This window comes from Populus nigra, chromosome 7 (genome assembly GCF_951802175.1).
Source record: "Populus nigra chromosome 7, ddPopNigr1.1, whole genome shotgun sequence".
Lineage (NCBI taxonomy): Eukaryota > Viridiplantae > Streptophyta > Magnoliopsida > Malpighiales > Salicaceae > Populus > Populus nigra.
The window spans coordinates 13,251,305-13,263,702 of NC_084858.1; the positions used below are offsets into that span (position 1 = coordinate 13,251,305).

The 12,398-nt window shown below is 31.2% G+C and overlaps 1 protein-coding gene across 1 annotated transcript; it reads right to left on the reverse strand.

The window, feature by feature from the left end:
• Positions 1-696: 696 nt before the first annotated feature.
• Positions 697-2,648, reverse strand: LOC133699779 (zinc finger protein CONSTANS-LIKE 2-like). Its single transcript, XM_062123237.1, has 2 exons — positions 1,780-2,648; positions 697-1,209 (listed from the first exon to the last, which is right to left on the reverse strand). The coding sequence occupies exons 1-2, from the start codon at positions 2,527-2,529 to the stop codon at positions 850-852; spliced, it is 1,110 nt and encodes a 369-aa protein (XP_061979221.1). The 5' UTR covers positions 2,530-2,648; the 3' UTR covers positions 697-849.
• Between the last annotated feature and the right edge of the window lie 9,750 nt (positions 2,649-12,398).

A 12,398-nucleotide genomic window follows, 5' to 3' on the forward strand; every position in this document is an offset into this window, starting at 1 on the left:
GTAGGCGCTATGAACTTGTACATTAACTTTGCTTTTGCTTTTCTTAAATTACATGAACGCTTGCTTTTCTCTGTTGTAGTATAAGAGGATATGGTTTTGAATTTGTTTAATTTGAGAAGTTACTCATGGCCTTCCGGAAGCCAGAAAGCTCTTCAAAACTTGAAGGATGATAGAAGAAACGAAAGCCATTTGCCGTTGAATAATTTTGAAGTAACTCATATCTCGGAATAGCATGAAAATTTTATTTTATTTATTTATTTAATATTGAATAATTATTTTTTAATTTAAGTTTCTTTTAGCCCATTAAACATTGTTTAGAGGTTTATTTTATTATTAAATTTATGTTAGTTAATTAATAGTTTAGACCTTTTAGGTTGCAATCCAAAAAAAATCTATAGAGTTAGTTAAAACAAACTATATTATATAACTTTTGAGTCAAAGTTATATTAAATTTGAATTTTAAAATTTTGGATTATTATCTACTTTTTTTTTTTTTAGGTTATTTGACCATGTAATCAAAATATTCGTATCTTTATGTAATTGTTTTGGATGGACCGGTCATTACTTCCACTGGCCATTTGAACTTTTGGTTTCTTTCCCCGTCAAATATGATGGTTAAATCACGCGCAATTATCAGTTAATTTCAGTAAACTGATGATATACAAGCATTTACAAAATAGTAGCAGCTTTACTGCATTTAGTGAAACTACTAAGGGCATCATATCTCATTGATCAAGACCAATTAGATTTAGAAACATAAAGAGTATGATCAGTACTAGATCATTAGTAATAACTAATACAATCCTCATCTACGGAGATTTTTGTTCTTCTTCTTCCTTCTCTCTGGATTCAGAATGATGGGACAATGCCATATCCTGTTTCTGCCATTAGTGTGGAGGAGAACATTTGGTCATCTTCGACTTCTACATCTTTTCTCTTTGCAAATCGGCCTTTTATCCGGGGTCTGGTCTCTGCATAGGCCTTCCTTGAGGCATACCTGATTGTCTTCTCAAACTTCCTCGTCTTCCTTTTCTCTCTGTATCTCAGGACTCTTGCCTCCCTATCCATTGGACTAAGTTGAGATGGCATCTGGATAGCAGTGCTGGAGAAAAGTTCGATTGTCCCTTTTGGAGGTCTATGTTGCGAGATTGAGATCTCGCTCATTGTTGATTCTGGCACCACTCCAACATCCATAGATGACATGGATACCTAATTAAATGAATACAGGAAAGCAGATGTTTGGAACAAGAAGACAATTTCACAAGGTTTTCAGGAACTAATTGCCTTTGTTACTATCTGTAACATATATATTTTTGTGTTACCTATAAAATTTTACCCTTGTACAAGCAGTGTGAGTGGTAGATTATGATACTTTCATGCTCTTGGCATATAGCAGATTAGCTAGTTTACAACTAGGTAATTAAACTGGTTCAGCTAGTTTAGTAACCTAATTATCAGCAAAGACAGAAACAATTTCAGAAGCACCATGATCAATTAATTAATTGGAAATCATGCTGATCAACTTAAAAGGAATGATGATGTTTGAGAGTTCGAATTTATGTAATTTAACATATCTACAAAGCTGGTAATTGTAAAAATGAGATGAAATTTTGAGGAAACACTTGGTTGAAACAGGTTGTGGACTAAAGACATTCTCCAAGGATGTTAACAAGTACTTACTAGAGCTCAAATCTCTTCTAGAGATGATCCTGTGATAAGTTAAGTATCAAGACTTAAGTAAATCCTGCCGAGTGTCATAAGCAGCAAAGAAAAGCTTACACTTTGACTGATCGAACCATTGTAGCTGTAAGCAGCTTTTGAGGGCTCATGCTCCAATCCCAACTGAAAATTGTGATACTGCCGTTGCTGTTGATGATCCTTTCCTTCTCCATACTGAATTGGCACAGCACGGTCACCCCCATAACTCTTTGGCGGAACACAGTAGTGTTGCTGATTGTACTGATCAGAGCATTGATTTTCAGTACATGAGTTGTACTCCACAAGATCCAAATACTCATCAACCTCCCCACCAAACAAGAAGCCATTATTATTCTGGTTCTTGCTGTTCTTCACAGGATTTAGTAACAACCAAGAAGCAGCTTCATCCTCCTCCTCCTCACTTATTGTTTCTTCTCCCTCTTGTGTCGTGAACCGGTCTTCAGTCTCACCGGCTGCAGGCCCTACTGGGGAACCGTGAAGGCAACCGGAAATGGGCAGAATTGGAACACGCTGGTGGCGGCGTGCTAGTGGGTTTGCAGAATGGATATCTGCGTCACAGGCAGTGCAGAGAGACGCCGCATCTGCCTTGCATAACAAGGCAGCCGGAGCACGCTCACACGCCTCGCACACCGATACGCGCTCATGGCGTGATGCCACACGATTGGCTGCGTGCACACGGGCATCACACCCAGCACACAAGTATGCCGAGTCAGCCCTGCAGTACACAGTGCAAGGTGCTGCACGACACGTGTCACATACACGAGCCCTGTTGTCACCACCTCCGCCACCACTACTCTCTTGTTTCAACATATTGCCTTTCTTTCTCTCTCAAATTTACTGTGTTTTGAGCTAGCTATGAGTGAGCATTAGTTGCAAGGAGGGAGGGATATACCTCTAGGATAAACAAGCGGGGAGGAGAGAATCGAGAGTGTGACACATGGCATCAATTTAGTGGTAAAGAAAAGTTATTTCATTATCTTGAGGTTGGCTGAGTTTTGAGGGAGGTCGCAGTTGTGAGTGAGAGTACATACACAGTAAATATGATTTTTAAAGTGTTTTTTTATTAAAAATTTATTAAAATAATATTTTTTATTTTTTAAAATGTTTTTATTAAAATAATTTATTTATTTTTATTTTTAAAATCAATAATTTTAAAAATAAAAAATAAAGTTAAAATTCAAAAATTTTCAAAGACTTGTTTACGCGGTCCATAAGGTTGTCGGCTGATTTGGCTTTATGTATCATTTTAGAGTGTTTAAAATTTGTTTGGGCGATGTGATACGGTTACTTTTTAAATAATTTTTTATGTTAAAATATATGTTAATAATTTTTTTTATTTTTTTAAAATTATTTTGATATCAATATATTAAAACAATTTAAAATATACAATTATATTAAATTTTTAAAAAAAAATTTAAATTTTTTAAAAATACGGTTTGTAAGAATTCCCAAGCACATTCTGCTGGAAGTAGAGGAAGATTGTGATACTCGCGTGGAAATGAAGACACTTGTCATAATCAAGATCTTGGGTCCACCCTGTAATGGATAAGATTCTTCATGTAGACGTGTCATCTTTTATGGTTTTAAGGAAGTTTGTAACATGTGAGGAACACGTCGTACTGTATTAAGTCTTAAGCTTTAGTGGGGTTTTCAACATAGCTGTCAAACCCGATTAGAGGATAATCTATTTAAAAAGCTGAATTCTAGATTATATAGATAAACTTAGATTAATTTAAAAAATTTAAAAAAAATATTTAAAATTTTTGTATTTTATAAAAAAAAATTAAGAAATAATTTATGTGGATATAGATTATATATGTTGTAAATAATAAAGTTTAAAAGAATATATCAAAAAAAATTATCTTACATTGAAAAGATATTATATTATCCTTTTAAGTTGAAGTATTTAAATAAAAATTATTTTTAATCCCATATTGAAAAAATATAATTTTTTTCTTGTGAATATAAAGTATATATACTAAAAGGTTTCAAATCTCATATTAAAAAGATACTATATGCTATCATTTTAAATTAAAATATTTAAATTAAAAAGTTTTTTTAGATCCTACATTGAAAAACATAACTTTTTTCTTATGAATATAGAGTTTATATACTAAAGGGTTTCAAATCCCACATTGAAAAAATAAGTTTTTTCTTATGAACATATAGTATATATAGTAAAGGGTTTCAAATCTCATATTCAAAAAATAATTTTTTTCTTGGAAACATAGAATATATATACTAAAGGGTTTCAAATCCCATAATGAAAAAATAAAACATTCTCCTAGTATTTATATAATGAAATTTGAAAGGGCTAATAACCAACTAAAAAAATATTAAAAAGAGAGGTCTATGAGAAAAACCACATTTGAAAAAAAAAAGGTCTCGTCCGGGTTCGCCCGGGTGGCTCGGGTCATGGATCGACCCGCCGGGTTGACGAGGTTTTTACTCCAGCTGGTCTTTTTCTTTACCCAAACCAGTCCAGCCATCGATCAACTAGGTCTAGGGTCGACCCACCGGGCCAATTCGGGTTTAATAACTATGATTTTCAAGTTTCTTACATGTAAAATAGTTTCCGATTATCTCATAATAATAAAAACAATTATTTAAGTTATATAAAATTATTTTGTATTTTTATTAAATTTCATCTAGAAAGTTAGCATTAAATTTTTTTTATTCAACTCATTATCTAACTCGAGTTTAAAATTAAATTATGTAGAAATGTTTTCGATATGATTAGATCAATTTGATCGATCCAAAGATATTCAGGCTGACTAGTAAAACAATTCTAAGGATGAAGTTAAAAAAAATCAAATTAACATAAAAGAACCTTCTAACTCAACTTCTTGCTTAGCTTAGGTTTAGAATTAAATTATGTGAGAGTTACTCTAACGTGATCTAGTTAACTTAGCTAGTCTAAAGGTAACCTAGTTAATTGATAAAAAAAAAAATTATGATGAAATTGAAAGAAAATCTCTCAGGCTTACTTTTTGCTTAACTCAGATTTAAATTTAAATTATGTGAGAATTATCTCAATCTGATCTATTTTTTTTTTTTGCCAATTCAAGGCAACTTGGATGACAATTAAAAAGTATAAGAACAAAATTGAGAAATGAAAGGAAAAAAATTGAAATAAAAAAGGGGGAAATCGAAAAAATGAGGTGCTGAATTGAAAATAAAAAAATAAAAAAAAAAGAAAAGAGAAGCTTCATTGTTTATATGAACAATGAAGTTTTATAATGAGTTTCAAGTTTTTTAGTATAAAAGTAGTAATGTTGTGTTGGATGTGCTAATTAAGTAAAGTGTCATTACTATTTTGGATACAATAGATAGAGATAATTGAGATAACAAAGATATGCCTCCTTTTTCTCTTTAGTTTTAGAAATATTTGAATTCACTTCAAAATTATGTTAAAGATATATTTATTTTTATGTCTTGCTCCATCTATTCAAGTTGTCATGTTTTCTCAACATGTCTCTTTAAAATGACACCTACCTTTCTTGTTTATTATTCATGAGCACCAACCTTCCCATCAATGGTATAATGAAATATAACAACCAACAATCAACAATCAATTTTCTTCACTCTCTACGAGATACTTATAAGAAAAAATAACTATTTTTCATTATTATTATATCACGCTATATGAGGTAAATTGATGTGATTAGGGTCTATAAATATTTTTTATCACTAGATAAAAATCATAAACTTGTTTTCACAACACAAGCATAAAACTTAATTAGGACTATTATAATAGACCACACAAGATCACAAAGCCACATTGCTTTCCCTTTGCTTCTACTCTCTTCTCTACACATTTTTTTCTCCTACTCCTAACATTTATTGCTCAATATACTATCTTCTATTGATATTTACTAACTTAAACATTAAAAGCTATCCTATTATTATAAACTTACTTTTTGCAGGAAAACTAGTGGATGTCACCTTGTCATCTCACCAACTAGTAGTTAAGCTCAATCATTACATCAGTATAAGGCAAAGCCATGAAAAACCCAATAGAGTGTGAAGTTTTCATTACTTCATGACTATCTCTTCTATCTTAGTATACCTACTAAACACAACTTCATATTTTGATAAGGATTCCAAAAACTTAACCTTCATTTCAACAATGGTCATGTCCTTCCATTGAAAATGGATCTGCTTTAGAATGTTGTTTTGGGCTTTTATTCTTGCTGTGAGGAGAAGAAGGCAAAGTAAAAGAAAAAAACAGAACAAATATATAATAAAATTTTGATTATATGATTGTTATGAAATGTGAATCAAAACTGTCTAATTATAATATTGCTAGAATGGATTTTATTATCGGTAAATTCTTATATTAATCAAATTAAATTGATGCCTAGAGACTAGTTAGTTTTGTCTATTGATTATAATTATATTTTGACATGTTAATTGACTTATGAAACTAAATCTTTTTTTATTATTTATATAAGTGTCTGGATAAACTTGCACGCATTTCAATTAATTTTATAGGCTCTAAAGTTAACAACTATATAAGGTTTCAGTAATTCTGAGATTTATAATATTTGAACTGGTGATATTGAAGAAACTAAATCTAATTTTGATTTTATACCAAATTAGTTACTTCCGCGAGCATTAAAATGTTTTCCATGCCTTGGAGAAAGAATGTTTGCCATATAATTAAGGATTGCATTTTTGTTGCATAAAATCATAAACTACCTCCACATGACGTCTTCAATTCAGTATTTTTGCTCCCTTTTTTTCTTAATTAATTCATTCTTAAGATTAAATTATTTTTTCCAAAATTATGGGTACATATAAATTAAATTAACAATTTGGGTTTATCATAAGATTCATCTAGTACTTATCTATAACTTTTTAGCTCTCTCAATCTTTTAAACCCCCGCTTTGGCAACCCAAGATTTTTGTATTTCTTTCTTTCTTTTCTTAGTTTTTACGGATTAAAGACTCTTCGAACTTAACAATTAGTATTAGACAGCCAAACAAGGAATTAATGGTTCCATTATTACATTTCACAACAAGGAAATGGAAAGATTAAAACTATAAAAAAAATTCAATATTTAACTCATTCTCGTGAGTATATATTGGAAGTAGTAAGTTATTATATGTTTGAACTTCGAACAATCCCTTTGTCTCTGCATTATATATGCAACCAATAAAATCTTTCAGTTTTGGACTGATTGTATATTACATTCACTTAAGAAAACTATGAGACTTTTGCCCGAAAATTGCATCTTTTTGCAGAGATTAATGTTTGTAACCTAGATCGATCAAGTTGGGAATGACATAGACATAAAACCTACGCTAAAGAGTTTCTCTGCTGACCTTAAATAATGGCTGCTATCATGCGACTGAATCAATATGAACAGTCACACTTTGCAAATGAACCACTTAGAAAGAGACCGAAAACTCAAGTGACAATGAGAGTTTGCCTCCTTATGAAAGAATTGAACCACCTCTCCCTTGCCCTTTTACTTTCGGCAAATACAAGGATAAAAACCCTTGGAAAGCAGCCCAAAGAATGCATGGTCCACACACCACCTCAGTTTCTCTTCAAAGCTGACTTGTATCACCTCGTATGGTTACCTTTTCAAGGCAGTGGTGATGTGGAACCCAACAAGTCCGAATCACCTAAGTAGTAGGAGCCGACTCAGACAAAGCTGGAGAGAAATTCTTTGAGCCAATAAGACACTGCCAGTTAACCAGTGACCGGATTAGGATGCACCTCCACCACAAGTTTGTTGAATGTACAGAGCTATTCTGATCCCTTCTGCCAGTGAAAAGTTACATGTCACTAGCGGCAAAACTTGATGTGCTCTTGTCTTCTGCCCTAATCATAACTACTTGGCCTCAAATTGGACAGCTCCACTGCCTTGTGTGCTGATCACTTTCATGGTCATAAATGAGCATAATGAGATGGGGAGTCCTCAGAGAGAGACACAATGTATACATCAAATTCTATTACTCTTCAATCATAGTCAAACATCGTAAATTAATGGACCACTGTCGTTTTTACTTGAGCTAAAACAATTTCACCCACTAAACGATTCGTGGAAGTAAGAAAGTAGTGTACACTAACCATCCCAAAACTACTAAAAATATAACAAGACATGAGCCCATACTATACTGTGGGTTCGCCTTATATATATATACTAGTTACATAACCCGCGCGATGCCGCGGGTTATTTTTTTTTATAAAAAATATATTAAAAAACTAAAATTTAAAAGTTTTGAGTTTTTCTGCAAAGCTATACCCAAAAGTCTTGGATTTGGCTGCAACGCCTAATCTAAAAATAATATGTATAATATTAATAATAACATTAAACTTACATGATCCAAGTTTAACTGAACCTGACTGCAACACTGGATTCAAGAATATTGGATGTGGGTCCGGCTATAAGATTGTTTCATAAAAGTGTGATAATTAAATAGATTAATTAAAAAAACCAACAGGAAGAAAAAAACTAATAAATAAAAAGAAAAAAAATTTGAATTAATTGGGTTAACCCTTCAAACCAAGTTAACCCGTAAAACCTGAGATTCACGTCATAAAAGTTTGATAACTAAATAGAAAAAAAAATTGACGGGTTTACCTAGATTTAACTGGGTTAACTCATCAAACCAAGCTAACCCGTTAAGCGTAGGACACGTATCATGAAAGTATGAAAATTAAATAGAAAGAAATTTAACATCAACAAACTAAACTAAATGAAAAAAATTAATTAAAAAGAAAAAAATCCGGGTTAACTCATCAAATCAGGTTAACCCATCAAACCCGAGATCCGTATCATGAAAATCTGATAACTAAATAAAAAAAATAACATTAATAAACTAAATCAAACAAATAAACATTCATTAAAAAACAAAAAAAAATAAAGACAGTTCTATAATAATAATAATAATAATATAATAATATAATATAACAATTATAATAATATAATATATTAATAAGTGAATAAACCAGCAGAAGGACTAAGGTTCCGAATTAACATAATTGGTGTGCCAATTTTCAAAGAAATATTGTGCTGGGGCACACCATTAAAGTCAAGCTGGTTGATAAATTCAATTGGATACAATAAATCTATGTTGTCAATGTCGCCGGAAGTTGTTTGTATAGAATCACAACTAAGAAAGTTGTATTTATGACCAAGTATAATATAAGGATAAAATTATTAATCTCAGGCATTGAAATACCATTACGTGTTGCTCAACATTGAAATACCATAACCATGATTAAGAATGCAAGGAAATGGAAATGCATAAAGCAAATAAAAAACAGGCACGAAACAAACCTGAGAAAATAATGACGATAAATAAAAGTGACCCTTTCAAAACACCTGAAAACAATGTAAAATTCTGATTAATATGTGCAAGGATAAAAACAAATAGACGTGGGGCATACGACTTGGAAAATTAGGCATGAAAGAACAAACAAAAATAAAAATAAAAGATGAGCTAACATATTCAGGTGAAAGAAACATCACAATCTTGGCAAGCACCACGAAATAAAGAAGAAAGGTAACAAAACCAAAACAAAATCGTGTAAGCTGCAAAGAATTAGGGCAATATTTTTTGTAATTTATCAGAATCCTGGCAAGCACCAAAAAAAAAATAAACGAAGGTAAGAAAAGCAAAACAAAATTGAATAAGCTGCAAAGAATAAGGGCTGTAATTTTTGTAATTTTTTTAATGAGAGTGTTTTGTGTTCTGTAATCTTTTTTAAAAAATTAAAAAATAGAGCAAGAAATTTTTTATTTTTAAAACCCAATTATAATTCGTAGTTTGACATATGTAAAGACTAATAAAAAAAATAAGGACTCGTGACCTTCCTTCTTTATATGATCATTAGATTATTAGGCATGTGAAATCTGTTGTAAGCTCATGTTCTTAAACGAACAATAATTAACCTAACCTCATCATAAAAATATAAATCCATGAGAATTATTCATAAAAAAATTATTCCCGGGCTTACAACAGATCATTAGGTATGTGCTGGATAAGTGGATATTAATGATAAGATTTTCTTACATAACATAAACAATTCAATATATATTGTGATCGGAAATATCAATGACACCGCTAATACGTGATTTATGATTGACAGTTATAGTATTTCTCGGGCAAAGATGTTAAAATTTCTCGGGCAAAGATGTTAAAATATTGGAGAAAGACTCGGTTCAAATTCTATCTTTTCAACTGAATTTCGACCATAATCAAATTCTAACTTACAAATCTCAAATGAAGTTGATTTCAATAACAACTCTACATACACTCTGGATAGAAATATATATAAATTTGTTGAGATATTTTAGAGATACAGATAAAGTTATTATTTAAATCTCGGATAAATCAAGTACAATATTTTCGTTTGGATTTGCGAGTGGTAGAGATACAGTTAAATCAACTCACTATATATATACATGTATATTATTTATAAATATAATTTCATATAGCACTCACTGCAATACTCCCTCTTCCCATTGATTGCCTTACGAATGTCACTTTTTAAAAAATCATACCTTTTTATATGTTTTTTTAAATAATTTTAAATTTAAATTTAAAGTAATACGCATTCTATCTGATTTTTTATATATATTTTTTTCAAATAATAATTGTTTTTTTAATTATTTTGTGTGTATTTAATTTTTAAGGATATTATTTTAATTTATCTATAATATTTTTTATGTTTTATATTTGTAAAAAATATTCTAATTCATCTATAAATTTTTTTTTTAAAAGAGGAAATAAAATGTTCAGGCTAAGGGCTTTCGCTCCCACATCTGGTGGAAAGAAATACCCTGGAAAGTTTACTTTCATGGTGTTCTTCACTTGCCTTTTTGCAGGAACAGGAGGTCTGATACTTGGTTATAATCTTGCTATTTAAGGTGTGTAATAATGTAGAATCAATCATTTTTTTTTTTTGAAAATGTAACAATCATATCTTGATTTTTATGTGTTTCTAACCACTTGTTTATTTCGTATACTAATTTAACCTATACTATGTTTCTTGGTGTTGAAGAAGGGAAAAAAAAATTACAACGATTTGCACTGGTTTTGTTTAGGTTTAGTGTTAATGAATAATTAATTGTAGCAATTCGAGGTTATTTGTTAAGAGGTTCAAAGATCAAAATTAGGCTTTTTTCTTCACTCCTGTGTTGACTATGACCCTAAGAAAGTTGGGGCTCTGTGTGGTGGTAGTTTAAATACATAATATGATCCACATCTTGTTCATGAGATGTTAATTAAATCTAAGTTAATCTCTGGGAGTTTTTTTTTTTTTTTTGGAGCCATTGATACTTATTTCTTTATTAGTTGTGTTTATTGATAGAGAAAATTCAACAATTCAATTACTCATAGTTTGACTCTCATGTTGTCTTTGTTTTTTGCAATGTCTCCCTGTGATTTTCGCAAGATTTTAGCAAGAGAGAACCTGCTTCCCTTAATGTTCCAATTTCTTTAGGTCAATAGCCTGTATGTCTATAATCCGAATGAAGACATGAATTATTTTGTGTTCAACAAATAATAATTGAGATAGCCACTATCATATTTCAAGTTCAGTCCAATTGATCATGTATATAGTTTAAATTATATTTGGCTTAAAAAAATCATACTTTTTATCATGTAAGAAAAGAGCATCTCGTTACAGAAGTATTAGCTCATATTTCCTTTCCCGTATCTCCCCTGCTCCCTCCCAACTAACAATGGCATGGAAATGTCAATCTTAGTACTCTAAGAAATTAATCTTGGGCCAAGGAAACGTAACTAAAGAAGAAGAAAAGCTCAAAGCATTTCCGTATGCAAATAAGGCTTGGCAGATGAAGGGTATCTATATGTTGGTCATCTGAAGAGTTTTTGAAGAACATGGAAAGGATGAAAATAGGAACAAAGGATGCACCACTAAACTGCAGAATCAGACACAAAGACAAAGACATTTGATGTTCAATGAAATAAAACACGCTCCTTTGTCAGGTGGTAAATTTATGTAAACGTAAAAAATGATGGGGCATAGCCCATGCACAATAATTGAAGATGCAGACAGCAACATGAGCATTGTTATTTGTCACAACACAATCTTAAAAAGCAACAAACAGAAAAATATTCTAACCTTGAAGTTTAAGTCCTCTCCTTAAAGATGATATGATAAAGGAGAAAACAAACTGCAGAGAAAAGCATAACAAATTATAGTTGTTATACACTGACAAAAACAAAAGCACATCCCACCTGAACCCCCCAACAAACAAATATTGCAGAAAAACACACCTTTTAATATCATAAAAAAGCTGGGAGCCGAGAGAATTGAATTGCTAAAGAACCACTTCTGAAGAGCACCATCGCATGTAACAAAACAATTAGAAGTGTCTGACAACTACACTAACCAAAATAAAAGTGCCAATTAAAACACAACAGGAAATAATGAAAATGTAAGGGCAAACATGTGTGCATAATGATGCCAACGTCACATTCATTTAATGCACTGTTAAAAAGATTGGCTGCCTTGACTTTGTCTAAATGGAACCTGAAGACGTGTAAGTTCATTGCCTCTTTGCATGTCCTTTTAATTATCTTGAAGCTGATGATATGTCAGATAATTCAGTATCCCCTTAACTCTATAAACTTTATAGAAGGAAAAGAAGACGCAGTTACATAGAAAGAAAAAATGACTGCGTAATTTTTCA

Excerpts from the sequence above, each read along its gene's own strand:
- LOC133699779 (XM_062123237.1), bottom strand. The coding sequence starts at position 2,529 with ATGTTGAAACAAGAGAGTAGTGGTGGCGGAGGTGGTGACAACAGGGCT. Across the intron at positions 1,210-1,779 it reads ATGGTTCGATCAGTCAAAGT|GTATCCATGTCATCTATGGA; the intron begins GTAAGCTTTTCT and ends TCATTTAATTAG.